The 20,581-nt window shown below is 50.5% G+C and overlaps 2 protein-coding genes across 3 annotated transcripts in view; both read right to left on the reverse strand.

Annotated features, from left to right (window-relative positions):
• Positions 1-2,930: 2,930 nt before the first annotated feature.
• On the reverse strand, positions 2,931-5,030 carry CHST14 (carbohydrate sulfotransferase 14). The gene has a single exon (XM_014878654.2). The coding sequence runs from the start codon at positions 4,998-5,000 to the stop codon at positions 3,924-3,926; it is 1,077 nt and encodes a 358-aa protein (XP_014734140.1). The 5' UTR covers positions 5,001-5,030; the 3' UTR covers positions 2,931-3,923.
• An 11,048-nt stretch (positions 5,031-16,078) lies between these two features.
• Positions 16,079-20,581, reverse strand: part of BAHD1 (bromo adjacent homology domain containing 1) — a 35,117-nt gene continuing 30,614 nt past the window's right edge. For both annotated transcript variants that reach the window (XM_014878870.2, XM_014878869.2), the window contains exon 7: positions 16,079-19,232. In XM_014878870.2, coding sequence (XP_014734356.2) covers positions 19,043-19,232 — 190 coding nt within the window. In that variant the 3' untranslated portion in view covers positions 16,079-19,042. The remainder of the gene's footprint in view (positions 19,233-20,581) is intronic.

Below are 20,581 nucleotides of genomic sequence, written 5' to 3' on the forward strand. Positions count from 1 at the left end.
AAAGGACAAACTGCCGAGGATAAGGAAAACCACGGGCCCTGGCAGAAGGTGCGTGACCGACAAGGTGCTCCCTCCTCCCTCCCGCTGGCGCCGGGCCTGGACATATTTCGCTCACGATGCAACTTCCATTATTTCCATGGCAACCATCCTTTGTCGGGGCTGAAGACTGGAGGTTTTTTAACAACTCCCCGTTTGCCAATTCAAGTCCCAGAAGGAAGTGGGGAAGTTCTCATTCACATGCAAAATAGCTGCGATAAAAGCCGAGGGGTGCAGGGAGGGGGCAGCGCTTGGGCACGGCAATTTCCATCCCAGCCTTCCTCATTTCCTTGGCTTACACTGGCAAAGAGCCTCATCCAGGGATGTGCCTGATACCCTCTCAAACCCACCCATGTCAGGGGGTTGGAACTTGACGATCTTTAAGGTTCCTTCCAATCCAAACCATTCCGGGATTCTGTGAATGCCAAAATATCCCGACACACACAATAGACCCATTGGAAAAACTTTCATTTGGCTCTTTCAAGATCCTGCCTGCCAGGAAAGGAACATCCCAAGGATGTTTGTGCCCACCACAGCCCGTGGTGACTCTGGTCCATCAGGAGGGAGGCTGGGAGCCAAGGGGAGCAGAAGCCAGGCTGGTGTGATGTTGTCTGCAGGCGTCAGAGCAGCCGTCCCTGGCACTGCTTGCTCCCTCCACCATTCCCAAAGCTTTATTCCCACTAGATCCTGGGTCATGGCTACCAGCCAGCTTGGCCACTGGTGGCCTTGCTGTGTTTATTTCAGCCCCAGTGCCTGGCCAGGAAGTTGGTTATTCCTACAAAATCCACAGAAGAGCCACGGGAAAGAGGAGAAACCTGACATACACCCTGAGCTGAGCATGGGGACCAGAGGGAACATGTTCCAAACCCCTTCCCAGAGTCATGCTTGCCAAAAGCCAACAGCTTGGGGTTTGGAAAGGGTGGAACAAGGCTTCGCAGGTGTAATGCTGGAATGAGCAAAGAAGATGACACGTGAAGTGAGATTTCTGGAACAGCAAAGGTTCGTTCCTTACTTGTCTCACTCCCTGGTCTGCAGGAGAATACCAAACCAGCTCCAAATTCCAAAAACTGAGCAGGAAAAGAAGTGACTAACGACAAAATACAGTAACATTGTGGTACTTTAGCGGGAATCAGAAGGTTTCTGTGTCATGAGGTGGAATTAAACTGTTGGGATGTCTCCACATCCCTGGACAGGATTCTACAGGGAAAATACGAGAGCAGCAGGGCCAGGGATGCGATTTATCAGCAAAAAATTGGAATAAGCAAGTGAGGAAAAAGCAGGGACAAACTCCAATGCCAAAACCTTGGGTTGTTCACTCAGGGAAGTCTGGGGCACTCAGTTCAGAATTGAGGATTAACAAAATAGAATTCAAAAGAGGAAAGAATCCCTTTTGATTCTGCAGGACAACTGCACGTGTAGGGATGGAAAGCTGGGAAAAGGAGCTGCCAGACTGGAACAGATCCAAACCAGTTCATAACTTCATGTTTTCCTCCCTGCTCCTGCAGCCATCACCCCTTTCCCCGTGCTCCAGGGGATGGATGGATCCCACTCAGCACCTCTCACCTCCAGCTCCTGCTGTCAGCTCTGGAATCTCCTCCTGATTTATTCCACCCTGGAGAAACACCTGACAAAGGAAAGAAATGACACAGCTGCAGAGGGAGCTGACTTTTTTTTTCATTCTACTTGTCCAAAGCTGCCATGGAGAATTGTACCATTGGTCACAGATAAAATGAAGCCCAAATAATGGAAACCTGATAGATTTCTCATTTTTGCTGACCTACAGACAAACGTCTTCCCGAGCTACAAGGCTCTACCTGAATTAAAATCCTCCTCACGGGGAGGTACAAGGAGGTGGGAGCCTGTTTGCTTTATTTAAAGAGAAAAGGGTGATCAGCGATGCCCAGAAAAGGAGTGAGAGAGTCAGAGAAAAGCAAAATCCTGTGCACAGTAAATGAGATTAAGGGGACAAGAGACAGAAATTTAATATAGAGAACAGAAGCTGCAGCAGATAAACAAACAAGCAGCATAAACCTTTAAAATTACTGAGAAATAATCATTTAATTAAAAACCAAATCACCAAACAAGCGGGAAATGTTCCCAGAAGCAAAGATAGCAAAGTCTCACCAACTTATTCCTAGTTAGGGAGACCTGGAGGTCAGGTTTAATTACAGCTCAGCCCACCCCCCCCCAGCAGCATCTGTTTTACAAAACAAAATCCGATTGGCAGCTGGATCTGATGCCTTTGGCTGGAGATCAGATCTCCAGCTCTTCCAGCAGTGGGCATCGAAGCCCCTGGAGGCAGACAGGAATGCTGCCGATTTCAGAACGGGCACCAAGAGAGAAAAAACAATTTCTGCCCCATTTTTGGCCTGGGGTCGATGCTCACAGATTCAGGACACAGCCAGGAGCTCAAATCCATGAATGTTCCAGTCATTGCCCTCATACCCAGCCACGACCCCCTCAGCAAAGGTAAAAATCCCTCAGCCCAAACTGTCCTTGGCCACTTACCCCAACACTGGGCTTGGATGTGGCTCCATGCCCTTCTTTCAGAAAATGTTAAAATCCTGAAGAAAACACCTCAAAAAGGGGGAAAGAAAATTAAGAGAGGAATCCCAGGAAGTTGCCAGCTCCATAACCCATCCCTACCACTTTGTAGCAACTCTCCAGCAATCTGTAGCCCATTCTGCTGCTTTTCATCCCATTTTCCTGTGTCCTGTTATGCATTCGGTTCTGACATGTCCCTTCAACGTGTGTTGGTGCTGCGCTGCCAATTAAAACATTGATTAATCACGACAGGAACAACCAATTCATCCCACCTTTGTGTTGTGGCTCAGCAAGAGGGGCAGAGGCCTCTCCAAGGATACAGATAATCCCAAGGAAAAGCACTAACAGGCTAATTTGTATAAAAACTTTATTAGAAATGAGGACACAGCCTCCCAGGAACAACATCCTGCATCACCTCCCAAACTTTTATGATTTCAGAGCCATAATTAAATACAAGAACTACAAAAAGGGTGTGCACAGCTATTAAAGGAGGAAGAATCAATCCACAAATTGCCATTGTTTCAAACATGGCTGGAGAAAGGGGTTTTCCACAGTGGTTTCTATGCAGGGACCCACGAGGTTGCAAGCTGGTGAGTGGCCCATGGGATTTGTTTTCCATCCTAAGGACCAGGATGGACTTTGGTCTTATCCTGAGTCTGTATTGCTTCAATTCAGAGAAAAGAGCAGAATGTGATGGCTTGATATTGCATCTGATACATGATGTTGGGTAAATAGTTGTACTTCCAAAATCTCCCAAAAAAGGGGTATTATCCTATCCCTAGTTATATTTCAATGGTAAATAGTAATAATAATAAAAATAAAACCCAGAGGTACTACTGACACAGAAAAAAATGACCAGCCTCATTTAAGTACCATCTACAATGAGAAAATAAAGGATAAATAGGGCCTGGTTTATCTTTTTTTTCTACTTATACCCAAAACCCATCCGGGACTGGCTTTACAATGCTAATTTTTAGTGCATCAACTGCCACGTTATGAACTCAATTCAACCAACGCTTAGTACAAAACCCAAAAAGGGAAGAAAAATACCTAAAATATATCAATTTCTCAGATTCCTTACAGGAGTTCTCCATGTCATGGCATAAAAAAAGGCTTTAGAGCAAAATAGAGATACAAAAGCTACTGTGCTCGAGCCAGCAGCGTGTGTACACGGGCAAGTCAGAGAGGTACAAAAAGGATCCTAAGTAGCAAAGGCAGTAGAGAGAATTTTATATAAACAGTGCTTGCAAAGTATAAAATTAGGAAATAATGCATAGAGGAGCGTGCTTCACCCAGCAGCACGGGCCAAGGCAGAATTCCCACCGCCTCCGGACGGGAGCTGCTCACTGCCTGCAGAACTCGCTGGTGATGTTGGGCAGGGGGTAGGCGAAGAGGGAGAAGTCCAGGATGTATTTGGGGAGGAGCTCCCTGAGCAGCCGGCGCTGGGTGTTGCACAGGTAATAGTGCAGCGTCTCGGCCGTCACGGGCTTGTACCAGGCCTGGCGCTCCGGGAAGCGGACGAAGGATGGAGACTGGATGTGCTCCAGCACGTGGTTGGCGTCGGCGTGCAGCCGCTCGTAGGAGCCGATGAAGTCGTACCTGACGGCGCAGGGCTGGCACAGGTTGTAGATGGGCATCCAGTGCTCGTTCATGTGCTCCACGTCCTCGTCCAGCAGGTACTGCAGGAACTCGGAGAAGGACACGTCGTCGCCCGCCGAGTTCCCGCCGTTCTTTCGGTACCGCCGGACGATCTCCACGCCGTACTTCTGCTGGTACTCCTTGATCTCCCCGAACTTATTGCGGTAGGCCGAGAGCAGCCTCTCCATCGGGTTCCGCACGAAGATGAACTTGTAGTAGTGCTTCAGGCGGTAGCTGATCTCCTCCGGCTTCATGTCGCCCAGGAACACCAGGTCGCTCTTGTGGTCCATCTTGCCCTGCACGTCCACGCTCTCCAGAGCCCCGTCCAGCACCTTCAGGATGCGCTTCCAGTTGGAGCAGGCCACCTTGGGCACGTAGCAGTAGAGGAAGCGGTACTTGTCGCTGACCAGGAGGTGCCGGAGCACCGTGCGGCGCTGCCCGGGCGGCAGCTCCCAGACGCTGCGGGGCATCGAGCGCTGCCCGCACAGGGCGCGGATCGTGCGGTTCCGCGTGTCCCGCAGCACCTCCAGCTCCAGCTCCGCCGGCGAGTCCCGCCCGTCCCGCCGGGACAGCCCCGCGGGCGGGTGCAGCGGCGGCGGCCCGACCTGGGCGAGGATGCCGCGCTCGATCATGAGGAGGAGCCCGCTGGAGGCCAGGATGACGCCGAACATCAGCATGGAGGGCAGCAGCGCCGCGCCCGCCGCGCCCCGGGAGCGCGCCCGGCTGCGGCCCGACGGGAGCGCCCGGCGGGGCTCGGCGGGGCCGGGGCCGCGGGGCTGCATGGCCGGGAGCTCCCGGGCCGGGCCGGCTCGGCCGGGGCTGCGGGGGGGTCCGGGCTGGGCGGGGCGGGCCGGGCGCGGTGACGGCGCGGGGCGGAAGAGGCGGCGGGACCGCCCCGCACTGAGCCCGCCCCGCCCGGGGCCCTGCGGCGGGGACGGCGGAGCCACGGGAGAACCGAGAGGGGCGGCTGGAGGGGACCTCAGGGAGAGTCCAGTGACACATTCTACCGGCTCAGGCTGCTCCAAGCCCCGTCCAGACTGGCTTTGGACACTTCCAAGGGATCCAGGGGTAGCCAGAGCTTCTCCGTGCAACCTGTGCCAGTGCCTCAGCACCCTCACAGAGAAGAATTTCTTCCCAATCTCACACCTAACTCTGGCCTCTGGCCGTGGGAAGCCGTCCTCCCTTGTCCTGTCCCTCCATGTCTTGTCCCGAGTCCCTCTCCAGATCTCTTGGAGCCCTTTAGACACTGGAAAAGGGCTCTAAAGCCACCGTGGAGTTTTCTCCAGGCTGAACACCTCCTGCTTCCCCAGCCTGTCTCCAGAGCAAAGCTGCTTCAGCCCTCTAATAATGGAATCACAGCATCATTCAGGTTGGAAAAGACCCCAGACCACTGAGTCCAACCTGTGACTGATTCTCAGCCAGCCCAGAGCACTGAGTGCCATGTCCAGTCCTTCCTTGAACATCTGCAGGGATGGGCACTCCACCACCTCCCTGCACAGCCCCTTCTAGTGCCTGACAACACCCCACACGAAAAAATTCCTCCTGATGTCCAACCTGACCCTCCCCTGGTGCAACCTGAGGTAATTTCCTCTCCTGTCCCTTGTGCCCTGTGAGCAGACCCTGACCCCCACCTGGCTGCACTTTTGTCAGGGAGTTGTAGAGAGTGAGAACATCCCCCTCAGCCTCCTCTTCTCCAGGCTGAGCCGCCCAGCTCCTCCTGGTGCTCCTCACAGTATTTACTCCCATTGATCATCTCTCTGGAGCCAGTCCAGAGCCATCCATCCACCAGCACCTCAGCACGTCGGGATGTCAGTCAGGCACAGCAACACTTCTCACTGCTCTCATCCCAAAATACATTTAAGTGTCGTTTCAAACAGCCCACCAGGTTTGCTCCGAGGTTCTAAGCACTGCACAGTTCACATTTCGGTGCTTCCATGGCCTTGTGTGGTGATAACAGATGCGTTTTGCAATACCAGGCCAAACTACCCATAATTAGGCATTGTGCCCCAATTCATGTAATTCTATAATTCTATAATTCTTCCACAGGTTTAGCACCTGGAGGAGGAGAAGACATCAGCTACTGGAGAGCCGAGGAGGCTGTGCCACCACCAGAGAGCCAGAGGGAGGGATTTTCCAACGCTTGGCAGGCATTTCCCCCACACCACCTCTGTGAATGACCCCAGCCACTCACCTGCTGCTTCAGGCCATCCCCTGGATGCCTGCGGCACTAACCCAGCCATCAGGATGCCATTTCCTCACGCAGCCCTTTCCGAAATCACTCCACACTGCCATTGTTCTCCGCATTTTCCTTCAATGAGTTTTCCTAGCCTACCACGGGGCCTGGGCTCTTAACCAGCCTTGCAGGGACTCTCTGTCAGGAGCTTTCTTAACATCAAGAGAAAACCAGCTTCCACTTACTTTCCTTTGATCAGGAGCCAAGAGCATTTTGTCAGCCAAGGCAGACAAAGCACTTGGAGTGCAGCGCGAGAGCCTGCAGCTAGATTATTGCACATTTCCCGGTTTTATTTGGATGTAAATACAGCATTAGCTCTAGGAAGAGACCGATATCCAACCCTGCCACCAGCAAAGCTGCACACACGAGGTGTTATCAGATTCCTTCTCTCGTTTCAGAGGGCAGGTCCTGATCTGATCTCAACACCAGCCCAAACTGAAGCCGTGCCAACATATATAATCCGTGTCACCGAGACAAAAATCAATCCCTCCTCCTGGGGAAAAAGCCTGATTGCAGCAAACTCCAAAGCAGCCAAGAGGAATTTTTATTTCTTCGAAGGCGTGTTAGTCTAGCACTGCTCACCCCTTTTTGTTCCTATTCCCCACTAATATCTCTAGGTCAGGAGCAGTTATACAGGATAGCCCTCTGGTTCTGGGAATGCAGAGAAACAGGAAACTGCCCACGAGGTCAGCGGGGCTATTTTCCAAAGGGAACTCGGATTTAAAGTCTGGTCTGAAGAGCAAAGGTATGGGGTGGGATACAAATTCTCTATAGGAACAGCACAGCCAAGCAAATACACGGTTCAGGGGCTGGTTTGCAGGGCTAAACCCTGCGTCACCAAGGAAAATTAATTGTGGTTACACCCAGTGTGCCTAATTAACACTCAGAGTGAGCAGTAATTTGATTTCCAAAGCAGTTAAAAGCTGCCTCATGTTCAGAATGTGCAAAACTATGGGAATATATTTCCCAGACAGATCCATCCCTTCAGAAAAAAAAGCACATTTAGCAAATAAAATGTCACTAAGGAAACCCAACTTCAGGCTGCTATGTTTGTTTTTTTTTACCTACAAATTTATACCACACACCACAGTGATGGAAGGGTTTGGTTCTCTCTTCTGCAGGAGAATGGAAACCCACACAGCCATTTCTAGGGAAATGCTCTGCCAGGCCTCAGTGTGATCTACTACCAGGTGCTGGAGTAGCAGATTTAAATCCCTTAAATTTCCATTTACAGGTATAAAAAGATTTTTGTACTTCCCAGACCTCTTCAAAACGCCTCCAAGCCCCAGTAATCACATTAAAAGCACCACAGCCTCCACCCTGGGTAACTGGAACAGTAAATCTCTGGGCCTTTTCCTCACTGTTTACTCACACGAGCAGAAAAACAACATTAAAATACATTATTGTTATAACATGACATGATAATTTCAACATTACACTGAGCCAGTCTCCCAGCAGCATTTATGCAGACCCAGTTTTAAGGCAGGCTGTGAACTCACCTTGGCTGTCAGAAATCGGGAATGTGTATCAGTGTGACAAGGAAAAGGGCAGTTCCCAGAGGGGATGGAGAGAAAGACTGAGGGACGCCCCTGTCCTTCCAGCTTGGAGTGAGGCTGGACACTGCTGTCATCACAAATGCCCTGCCAAGGCTCTGCTGGCCTTTGGGGTGAGCTCAGATATTTATTTCGGTCTGAAGAACTGCAAAAAGGACAAATGGGTGAGGCCTCTGGAAAAGCCAAGCAAGAGAAAAAAAGTTTCTTGAATAAACATTGGTTTGGGCCGATGCCAGCTTCCTAGACAAGAAACAGGACGGTGATTGCTATCAGAAGAAACCCCCTGGATTGGTTTGAGCAGCTCTGGATCAAAAAGTAAAACAAGCAAAGGAGGAGAGATCCGATGCTGTGGCTGCATGTCCAGAGATTATCCCGTAATTTGGTATAATAAAGCCTCTTATCCAAGGGGATAAGCACAGAAGCCGCTCCACAATCAGCTCACTACCGAGGCGGAGTTTCTTATCTCTGGGGAAAAAAGCCTTTTTAAACAAAGTCAAGCACTCTGGATGAATACACTGAGTAATTCCAAACGCACTGTTTCCAAGGAAAGCTTTGTGCTGAAGGATCTGGTTATAAATTCATTGATATGCAGCTGGCTGGACTTGCATAGACCTTGTTTTGAGCTCAGTGCCTTAACTCCGAGCTCAGATCCTTACTCAGTTCCTCACATTCTCTCTGCTCCGCTGGGCACGACTGTGAAATCACTTCTGGCTGGAGCCATCCCGGGAGAACCAGCAGGCACCGCTCGCTCCGCAGAGGCCCTGGCAGCTCTTCCCGCTGGGATTTGGGGTGAGGATGCAGGGAGCGCATCCCGGTGCCCGGGGACGGCACGGACAACGGGACGGGAGCGGAGGCTGCGGGGCAGGCGGGCAGCAGGGCTGGCAGACACTGCGTGCACGGATACACATCCCCGCGGGCAGCGCAGAGCTGTCACACATCCACACGCTCCAGCTGGGCCGGAGGTCGGAGCGAGGTCAGGAATACCGCAGGCGGCAGCGCAACGGGGACAGCGGCTGAGGAACAGCTCTCCCGGTTATTCTCCTGCTCCCAGATCTTCCCCCCCAAAAATCAGCTTGACACGCAAAGCCCATTGCCAGGCTGAGCGTATCCAATTTTAAGTCAGTAACAACTCCCTTGCTGCACCCTTTATCCTCCCGCTGACCCATCACTGATCCTTCTGATCCCAGGGCTGCTGGATGCACTCACAGACATCCTCGGAGTGGCAGCCAGCCGGGGTTTTACCACCAGCGCTCAGTACAAACACGCATTAATTCCAACACAGCTCCCAAACCTGTGTCGCAAGAGAGTCTCCAAGTCTCTTAACTCATTCCAGCTCTACCCGCTGCTCTTTACACGGAGTTTCCCGAGGCTCCCAGGCGGCTCCTGCGGGGCTCTAATGAAGTCGTGACTGTGCGTGTGTGAAGTTCCTGCTGGAATTTGTAGGCATTTAATGTTTTTGTGGTTTCACAGGCAGCAGGAGGAGGACTGAATCTGCTCCAACACCTCCAAAACCTGCAGCATCTCATCCCCGACATCAGAAATTATTGTCCCCAAGGCAAAAACAAAAACAACAACAACGAAAAAAACCTCACCAAAACCAAAAAAAAAACAACGGAAAGGGACGGATAAGGACCCATTTGACGGAACTCTGTTTAGGTTTGTAACATCCTTCTGTGTGCCAGAGGTGATAATGGCCTGTGAAGGACGTGCTTTGCCCCAGGAAAAGGAATATTGGAGACTGATAGAGGATGAGTGCTGGGAAGTTTTGGGGATAAGCTGAACGAGAGGAGGGGATCTGGCTGGAAACATGGACAAATTTATCCTGGAGGGGACAGTCGGACATCGGAGGAATGGTGCCGTCTGTGTGGAGCCCAGGCTGGCTGACTCGCAGAATCCCAGCAGCATTTAATTTGGGAAAGGTCTCCAAGATCACCAGGTGCAATCTTCAGTTGTGGTACTGGGGAAAACTTCTCAATATTCTGATCTTTTTCTTGTTCTCCTTGATAATGGTTTTCCATTAGTAACCTGGATTTTATAGGAACGGGAAGTTTTGTGCCTTCAGGCTATCCTAGGCAGCATGTTATTTAAATTGCTGTGTAATCCCTAAAAGCGTTTTCCTGAGTATTCAAGAGGCACTTCCCAAGGAAAGTCTGAGGGTTTATCATCAAGCCCACTGTAAATGCCAGTCGGAAATCCTGGGTCAATGAATCACGGCAGCATAATTCCTATTTTATTATTACTGACACACATTCCATTTGTTTTTCCATGTTAAAATCCCTGTGTGTGCACAGCAGGATCCTACTGGCGTTTTTAATGAATAAACATGTAAAATTAGTTTGAAATTTCCTCTAAATGCAGCGTATTTGGAAAAGTTATTTCCAGTGTTTTCAAGCCTGAAATGCATCAGCATCAAGGTTTGAAAAATGACCACTGAAGGAAAGAAAAATGAGGGAGGAAACTCAGGATCTAGGGGAAGGCAAAGAGCAAAGAGTAAGCGAATCCCATCCCTCATGAAAAATTAATCATTAAAAAAATGAGTTATTATAAAACATGAGCCATTGTTAATTAGATCAAAGAACATAAGTGACTCCAGCAAGAACTCTGGCCTGACATCTGTCCCAACAGGATTAATTTAAAATAAACATCAGGAAGAATAAAATAAATCAGTCTGTTTGTACCTCCTCTTGCTCCGGACCATGGAAGACTGAGGCTTTCTGTTAAAGAGTGACAAAAAGGGCTTTTTCTCCCCTCTCTATCAACTTAAAAAAAAAAGTTGCATTATTTCCAGATTTTAGAAGAAAACTAATGAGAAAGTTAAATTACGAGAAAATTTGTTCAAATATTAGGAGAAAAATGGGTTGGGAGCAAGGGGCCCACCCATGGAAATGGGGAGCTGCCTGCCTGGATCCCAATTTCCAGACCCACACATATCTGTGGGGCTGCTTTTGGGACATCATGTTCCTGAGACAGGGAGATCCCGTGAGGAAATCAATTCCCACGGGGAGTCTCAGCTTTCATCTCACAGGGAGGTGAGAACAAAACTCAACTGTGCTCGTTAACGTGCCATATAATTCCCTTTTTATAGACTAATTATCTGATGTGCTACGAATCCAATCTCACTCACGGATCTTTGGCTGTGATAGGGAGAAACATCCCCCAGCCTGGGACATGGACAAACATCTGATTGCTAAATCACCTTCACTAGGAGCAGTCCAGAGTCCACGCCTTGAGAAATCCATCTCTGTGGCCCAGGGCAGCAGAGGATGCTGTTTCCTGCCAGGGGGGTCATTTGTGTAGAAGGACAAAGAGGGGAAAAAGGGATTCAAGTGGAGGTGAGGAAACATTCTGTGATCTGACAGCACAAACTACTGCACAGACTGACTGGGATGTGGTGACCAGGGGCACCTGCTCTGCTCCTTAAATCTGGTCTCAGGGATCACCCAAAAGACAGAGGAGAAATCAGAGCCAGCTTTGTGCAGCACAATCTCTAAGTGTTAAAAAGAAATAAAAATGAGATGTTCTAGGGACAAAGGAAATCCAGGGAATTTGCTCTGTGCCCTGGGTCAGGCACTGAGGAGCAGGAGAGTTTACCTTTTGCAGAGGAGCAGGAGTTTTCTCACCAGCTCTTCCCAGAGAACTTGATTCTTCCAAAACCATGACATTCCCAGTGCGGGAAGCAAAAACACTCTGGGAACAGTCATAAACTGCTTCCTCGTGGGAAATCTGGCTGCCTTCCTGTCTTTTTCTCATTTATGGAGTGCTAAACGCTGCCAGGTGCCATCATCCCTATCCCAGCTTTTATATGGACTTTTACAGTCACTGCATCCCTGCTCAGGCAGCAGCACGGGAATAACAGCGAGCACAACTACAGAAAAAGCTGGATTATTGATGAAGCTATATGATTATTAATTACATTATTTATGAGTGCAGAGAAAACAGAGCAACAAAGCAAATTCCCAACAACCCGGCTTGCTGCAGAGGCTCCCAACCCTGCTTTGCACCATATCCTTTCAAAAATCCCTCTCCACCAGAACAGCTTGTTTGTTGTTTTCTAATACAGCTATTCCGGTGCTCCTTGTGAGAGCGGAAGAATATTCCTGGAGAGGCAGGTTTTTTCCAGTGCTGTTAAATTGATTTGCTTTTAAGAATCACTGGGCGGTCGAACCGCTCTGGCTCCGGCTTGTTTGTGCAGAACACTCTGGAGAGGTTTATAGAGATATTAAAATTAAATATGAAGTCACGGAATAAATGGGGCCTCCATTCAGCGTGCCTTGTAAATCCAGTTTAAATGGTTCCCTTTATTAAATATCCTTTCCTCTTAAAAATGGATTAACTGCTCTCGCCGGAGGCTCTGACGGAGAAGCTGTCGGATCCCTATGGCAACACCGTGCTCCAGAAGACCCCTCACTCTGTGCTTTATCCCAGTTCAGGTATCCCCTTTATACCATCTCTAATTATTAATCATCACCTCCCACCATTAATTACAACCCCGAGGCTGGTACTGAGTGCTGTGCCACAACTTCACGCTGCCTCAGTGAGCCCTATCCTGTACAGAGCACGTGGAGAGAGGTTGGATTCCTTTCCCAGCACACCTGGCAGTGCTCACCTGATTCCTCATCCGTGCTCCTGATTTTTGGGCTCGTTGTCTTCCTTTTGTTCTTACTTTTGGCCTCAGTCTCTCACGCTGCCCAGTGCTGCTCCCAGTGGCCCTGCAGAGCTCTCAACGTGTGTTCCAGGCTGGCATTTGGAATTTAAGGGAAATTCACATATAAAGGGGTGATTTAGCTAGATTTCATGGTTTTGCAGGAGGCTGAAGCAATACAGTTCTGGCCAGTCCCCATGTGGCCCCTCAGCACAGTTCCTTTCCTGGGGGCCAGATAGGAATTACCTTTCTGCCAAGGGCTTTATCACAGGAAAGACCCTCCAGGAATGTCCAGCATGATGTTTCCAGAAAAATGTCTCCTTGCACTGCTGCTCCAGGACCCTGAGTTTTTGGGCACAGGGATGCAGACTTGGCAGGAGCAGCAGCTGGAGAAGAACACGAAAAGCTCAACCTCATTTTCATTCAGCTTTGAGTGACACAGGCAGTGCAGGAGCCATTCCAAGAGTGGCTCTGCGAGGCTGCGGCTGCTTTCCCATGGATAGAGCTCGTGCCAATGGAGCTGGGGGCTCCCTGTGCTGCCACTGCAGCATTTGGAGCAGCATAGAGCAGTGAGAGCCAACGCTGGCACGCAGGGATTAGCAAGCAGTTATCCATTATCTCCCCTCAAGCCCCCAGCTCGGTGAGCCAAGTGTTTATCCCATATGGATGGGGTGAGAAGGGCACAGTAAAACGGAATTACCCACGCTCAGGTCCCTGGAACCACCAGGTTAAGGGGGCGTGTATCCCTTTTCCCTGTGTGGCACCAACCCTGCCAGGACTGGTCCTGCCACCGGTGATGGGACAAATCCCACTCCCAGCCCCTGCAGGGCTCCCCCATCGGCAGGGACAGAGCTGGGCGGTGCCAGAGCGCTCTGTCACATCCATGTGACAGTCCCAACTGCTCCCGTCTCTCGCAGGGGTTTTGGCACAATTACAGACCATTATAATTAGCAGCATTAAAGCTGCAGTTAATGAAAGCAGGAGCTCGTGGCTTTCGCTCCAGGTGGGAAGACACTTCAGCCAGTCCTGGACGCTGCTCTGGATCTGCTTGGCTGGGACATGTGGGGAGTGAAGTGAGGAAGCCCCAAGAAGGCTCTCACAGCAGCACCAGGAGACCAGCTGGCACTTTGCCTGGAAAAATGAGCTGCTCCAAAGCAGAACAAAGAGCCACACCAGCATCCCTGAATCTGCTGTGCTTCTCAAAGGATTAATTCCCAAAGGTCAGGATGCACTTTTCAACAGCTCCCACCTCTCAGTGTGCTCACCCTGGTGCCCAAATCTTATCCAAAGCTTCTGGAAGTGCCCACATTCCCAACAGCTCCTTCCCAGCACCTCAAGTGCCTCTTTCTCCCTGAAATTGCCACAAGGTTCTGTCACCTTCAGACACCACATACAGAAATGAGGGAAATGGGACACAGCAGGTTGGCTCTGCCAGGTACCTGAACCACTGCTGGTCATCAAAACCTGTCAGGGGATGCCCAGCCAAAGCCGGGCAGGATTCCAATGGCCATGCACCTCACGCCTTCCTTAAGCATGGGGGACTCCAAGGACAACCTGTGGCCAAAAGGACTCTGCCACAGGGTCCTGGCAGCAGAACATTCCTGGCAGCATCAGTCATGATACAAGAGCAGTTTGCTGAATGTCAGATCCAGGAGAGCTGGATACGGCTCCACGTGCCTCCCTCGGGTAGCAGATTTCAACAGTAAATCCAATTTTGCTTGACATTAATCCCAACTTTTCAGCCTGCCACAGATTATCCTTTTGGTGACGGCTCACCATGCAGGAAAAGCAGGGATGGAAAAGCCTTTTCTTGGTTGCCTTTCCAAGGGATGTCTCTGAGGGAGCATCCACACCCAGATAAGCACCAGAGCCGGCCATGGGTCATGCACAGGGGGCAGGTTCCTGCTGCATTTCTGGCACCCACATCACTGATGGCTCCCAGTAACTAAGCCACATTAAATCCAACTGGAAAATCTCAAATTCGTTCTTCAGCAGAAATCCCAGGTGATGGGGTTGGGACAGTGACCCTGCACCAGCTCACAAATGTATACATCCTTGGATGAGATCATTCCTCCCCTTGGGAGGAAAATTCTCAGATGAATTCACTTACCATTGTGGTTTCCTTTTTCAGGAATTCTTCTGGTTTGCTCCGTTTCTCCAGGTCTGTGCTTCTGGCAGCTCCCTGCAAGAAGCTGTGCTGACAAGGCTGGGAGCAGGAAGCAAAAGGAAAGGATCCTCTAGCAAAATCCCTAATCCTAGGAAGACATTTAATCAGGAATTTAAGAACAGGTATGATGCCAGCAGGGCTGCAAAAGGACAGGGACTGAGCAGCCCCAGCTCATCCAATGGGACCATCTCAGCATGTCCTGCTCAAGGTGACCTAGGAGTGAAAGATGCTGCAAATTTTTGGAAATATGCAGCTGGGGTCCAATGCATTTTCCAAGGGTTATGATGCAGTTCTGCCATGCCTAGCTCATCTGCATTCAGCCCACAAGACACATGTGGCCCTCACTCCCTTCCTTGTAATTAGGAGCTAATTCCACGTCACACATTACTCTTTCCGTCTGCCCATTTTGTTCCCAGAACTCATGCCCTCCCTCCCTAGGTGTGCAAGGGCTGCAGCCCCAGGAAGCAGCAGAACATCTCAACATGGAATGGAAATCAGGAAAGCCGAGGAGGAGCCTGCAGGACAGCTCCAGAGGAGCCGTGACTCAGGACTGTGGGGGGATGGCTGTGTCACCACCCAGGGCCACGGGAGCTGCTCCTCCTGAGGATGAGTGTGCAGGAGCCCCTGCAATGCCCCTGCATGTGCCTGTGCCTTCGGCCTCACATCCCCAGGCCCTGTTGCTGGCTGGGAGCACCCCTGAACAACTCTCACCTGCACGTGGCTGCAGACATTCCCATCAGGTACTCCTGATCCCATTATCCTGCTCCTCAGGTTATTTGACTCCTGTCTGCTCCTCTCACATTTGCAATCCTTCTGGCCATTTGGGATGTCTGTGTAGATGGCTCAGCTATTGGACCTGTCCTCAGGGTGTGTGTGGCACTTGGTGCCACGGGGTGGGGACATGCAGATGGCAGAAGCTAGTGGAGACAGCATTCCAAGTGAGACACTTTTCCAAAGCAACATTCCCAAATGCTTCCTTCAGGGTTCCTAAAGCCTAGCTGAGACAAGATCAGCCACCACTTGCCCTGCCTGAAAAGCAGACTCAAATATTCCACTGACAGCAGTTGTCAAGAGCAGATTGGAGAAAAGTCAGTCAATCCCTGCCTATCCTGTTGCCACTTGCTCTATTTCCATGGAAAACCCAACAGATTGCTCATCCCACAACCCTGAGCATCCACATCTGCTCCCAAGCACTCCTAACTCCTGCAACCACCAGGTCCAGGCAGGAAGTTAATGCAGGAATGGGAAGAACAGTCCAGCACTGGTTTGTTTTCTAAATCAATACGATTTTTCAAATTTATTTTTTAAGAATTACTTCTAATATATCTTTCTCACAGAAGAAGGGAATAGGGAATGTTCTCATTCCATCTGTAAACAATGAAATACAGATCTGGGAAACCAGGGAAGAGACACAAAAAAAGTGCATTTTACAAAATTATCAACTAAAATATATTTTACATGTATTACGCTTCGATTTAAATTCTACCGACTGCATTTTTCAGTTTCAAAAAATATTTCCATATCTAATAGATTAAAAAAGCAGGAAATCTTTTCATTAGGGATAAGACATTTCAGTTCATTTACATGCTGTTTGCACAACAGCATCAGCAACCACGTGAACCTCAATGTTCATGGCCTGAAGCAGATTCAACATGAGAAAAGTCAGGTTTGTCCTCTCCAGAGCTGGACCGGAGCCCATTGTGGACCCAGGACAAGGATAATTTCCCTGCTACCTGGAGACGAGCCAGGACAAGGTGGGAGCAGGGGGAGATGGGGCAGAAGGAGGAATTTCGGTGAGTTACTGTGGTTCCAAGGCTGGGTCTCACAGCTGGGCCCAGCTGCAGCAGCGCTCAGGCTCACCCGGCCGGTGGGTCTTGCAGCATTCCGTGTCCAAAGCACTGCCAGGGAGAAATGGCCACAGCAGCTCTCCTGCTTCATGTTCAGGGGCAAAGGAGTCCCCATGAAGCCAAACACGTGGATTTAGGGCTTCTCATCACGTTCCACCCACTGTGGGGTACAGCTGATGTGTTCCCCCCATGGCTGGGCAGCTGCCATTCCCTCCGTGTCAGGGGCAGGGGCAGCTCCACTTCTCCAGCATCCTCCCTCCCTGCTTCATATCCTCCCCCACAAGCATCAGAAACCACATTCTCCAATGCCTCCTTGCACCCCTTCATCCGAGTGTCCTCAAAGTGCCACCACTTCCCACCCCACCACATCATTCCAAGAGACCCCCAGTGCCAAGTGAATTGTTCAGGAGAGATCTGGGCAATCCCTTTGACACCAACAGTATCTTGAGGTATAAGTGAGAGAAGATGCTTCACCTGACAATTCTTGCTTGCACACCTGGGATCCCCCCTTCTTGGAGCTGGGTGTTCTCCCTGGGCCATGCAGGAATAAACAGGAATTTTCCAGCAGGAATCATCCACCAGCTGCAGGTGGGTGCCAGACCTTGTCATCCCCTCAAGCCATCACCTCCAGACACGTTCCCCTCTTTGGTATGTAGAGCAAATCTCTGGAGAACTCCTGTGTGCCTGAACTATTCCATGTGAGGAATTGGATGCCATGGGTTTTCTCTCCAGGCCAGGCAGGTGTGTGGCCCCTGGAGCAAGGTGACAATCCCTGTGTCCCCAGGGAATGCTGCTCCCACTGATGGAACATTAAAGCAGAATGGATACTTCCACCATGGAACACAAGTTCAGAAGCCCCAAAAGACTGGGAAAACTCAGGTCCCTTGTTTCAGTGAGTGGCTCCAGCCAGCAGGAAGGTGGGTGGCACAGGGTTGGTTCTGCTGTACTTTAGTGCAATCTCAGGCTGGGTTCCCAGCATGGTGCAGTGACTCCCCAGGATGTGACACTGTCCTTTGGTTTGCTTTGGGATTAACTCCAAGTTAGCATTGAGATAAGCTAAGGTCTGTCTGGGACCTAAGGTCTGTCTGGGATCTGTACAGGTAAGGCAAGAGGCAGGACCTGCGGGGCTCACATGGTCCATGCGAACCTTTCCTGATGCTCAGGTCCTTTCAGGAGCCACAAAGCCACTTTGGTGAGCTTGCTCGGACACTGGGATGAGTTTGGAGGAGGAGAGGCTGCTGATGGCTTCAACAGCACTCCCAGGATCAGGACAGTCACATGGGAAGGAATTTTAAAAAGCCAAAAACACGCAAGAAAAGGGTTTGCCACTTCCCCCTCTGGCTTCTTCCCACTGCAGACACACGGGGATAAGCAGGGTCTGTAAATGACATTACAGGAAAGAAACAGGGAAGAAAGAGAAAATCCAGCCCCCCCCGAACCATCAGAGGAAGAGCAATGCTCAGAAGAGAAAAGGAAACATGGTTTTCCCCAGCAGAGCCCACTTTGTGAGCTCCAAGCTTCCAAGCAACGCGTGCCGGTGAGTGCTGGGCCTTGGGAATGGGGCACAGGATCCTGTGGGTTTAGTCAGGACACCTGGGACAGGACCAGCTCTAAAACCCTACACTGGGGTGTGATACCTGCCACCTTGCCAGCTCCCTCTGCTCCACCACAGAGCAGGCTCCAAGCCCCAGCCTAGGTGGTGAACTGTGGAGCAGCAAGGTGAGGGGAGGGAAAAGACGAGGGAGAACAGGAGTCACCTCTTCCCCTGATGGAGCAACACCTATCCAAGCATGACACAAGGAAGGCCACTCTGCACCCAGGCAGCTCTCAAAGCTGTATTTTGAAGAAGCTCTCACCATGGGAATCCTCAGAGTATGTCCTGTGGGATCAAGGAGAGACTCTCCTGTGCTCTGCCAAGAACTGGGCTCAGTTCAGGGCCCGAAAACCACCGACTGTCCCAGCCAGACTCAACAAACACTGCACTGCCACATCCCTCCTGCACCTTTCCACCATTGCCCCAGCCATGGCTCTGCATTGCTTCCTGGCTTTTATCCCCTGCAAACCCTCCCAATAGATGCAGCTCTACATACATATATAGATATAGATTTACTTCTGCAAATCCCTATATCTATATACATAGATTTATTTTTTAACGTATATATTTTCATTTATGCTTTTAACGAAGTGCTGTGCTTTCAACTGCTGCCTCCCTCCATGGGCTCCGCTCCTCGCACACTCCCGAGTCCCAGGACGGAGCGCTGGGCGCTCCCACCTGCAGCAGCACGAGGTGGGTGAGAGTGCACAGGTGTCCCAGGTGTCCCAGGCCACCCACGGGTGCTCCGGCGCCGCCCGTTCCCGCCGCGCTCCGAGGGAAGGGCTGTGCTACTGCGGGTTCTTCAGGATGCGCCCGTGCCGGAAGTCGTAGACGTGGCGACAGAGGAAAACCAGCTCGGGGTCCGTGTCCTCGGGCACCTTGCGGTGCGGAGGGGTGGAATATTCCTCCGAGGGAGGAACCATGATGGTTTTCCTGCCCGGGATCCCTTCGACTCGACGCTTTGCCAAGGCACAAAATCTGCACGGCAATCACATCGGAAGAGTTATCAGAGGATCCTGGAATGCTTTGGGTTGGAAGGGGTATTAAGGGCTCACCCAGTCCCACCCCCTGCCATGGGTAGGAATATTTCACTAGGTTCCACCTTCCACTAGCCTATGTTGCTCCAACCTGGCCTTGGACCTTGCCAGGGATGGGGCAGCTACAACTTCTCTGAGCCGGGGCCTCACCACCCTCACAGCAAAGAATTTATTCCTAATATCCCACCTATCCCTGCCCTTCGGCAGTGTGAAGCCATTCCCTCGTCTTGGCACTCCAGGCCCTTGTAAACAGTCTTCCTCGATTTTTCCTGTAGGCTCCCTCGAGGTACTGGAAGGGGTAATTAGGTCATTCTAAAGCCTTCACTTTTTCAGGATGAACAATCCCTATTCTCTCAGCCTTTCCTCACAGGAGAGGTGCTCCATCCCTCTGATCAACCTGATGGCCTCCTCTGGACTCGCTCCAACAGGTCCATGTCCTTCCTGTGCTGGGGACCTTGAACTCATTCCCTCTCCTGCTGCCTGTGTCCTGCTGGGAGCCACAACTGCAGCTGCTGGGGGATAAGGGGAAGGGAATGAATGTGGACAAAGCTTTGTTCAAAGAGAACTCCTGCAGGAAGCAACACAAGTTTGCATTTCCATACTGGTGGATATCGTACAGCACCAAAGATGACAGCAATTAACCACCTTGTTTTTACTGCTTTGGCCTCGTTTTTGTTAGTTAGCCTCTAATAAATGCTTATGCACTGATGTTTAGGAAATCAAAGAATTCAGGATGCCTTCAGGGAACATCTCTCAAAGGTGACCTGACCCACAAGAACATGAAAAAATTCCTGCCAAGAGCTGTTCCAGAAGACTGGGGTGTTAGAATGGAAAGGAACTGCTTTGATCCAAAGCTTGGGGATGGGTGATTTTGTTTGGTTGGCTTTGTTTGGTTTGTTATTGTTAGGTTAGATTGGTATTTTTTTGTTTGTTTGGGGTTTTTGTTTTACTGTTCTCAAAAGAAAGATCAAAATTCAGCTTCTAAAGGGTTTGTACACCAGTTTGTTTTTAGAAATTCCAAGAGGAGAGCCCTGGGCAAGGAGCAGGCTGAGAAGGAGGCCTCAGGCATCCCCTCCGTGGCAAGGCTGCACAGACCACAGCATGCACCCAGCAGAACTGAAGAAATTTAAACCACTGGTTTGCATTATAGGTTTGTGCCCATTCAAACCCCATTCTCCTTTAGCCCTGTGTATCCATCACAGGATGGCAGGATGGAATATGGATGCTGGGAAGTTCTTACTGACAAAGCTTCAACTCAATCAGCAAGAGCTCAACTGTAACAGCCTGAGA

The sequence above is a fragment of the Sturnus vulgaris genome, chromosome 18 (assembly GCF_052056855.1).
Source record: "Sturnus vulgaris isolate bStuVul1 chromosome 18, bStuVul1.hap1, whole genome shotgun sequence".
Classification (NCBI taxonomy): domain Eukaryota; kingdom Metazoa; phylum Chordata; class Aves; order Passeriformes; family Sturnidae; genus Sturnus; species Sturnus vulgaris.

Excerpts from the sequence above, each read along its gene's own strand:
- CHST14 (XM_014878654.2), bottom strand. The coding sequence starts at position 5,000 with ATGCAGCCCCGCGGCCCCGGCCCCGCCGAGCCCCGCCGGGCGCTCCCG.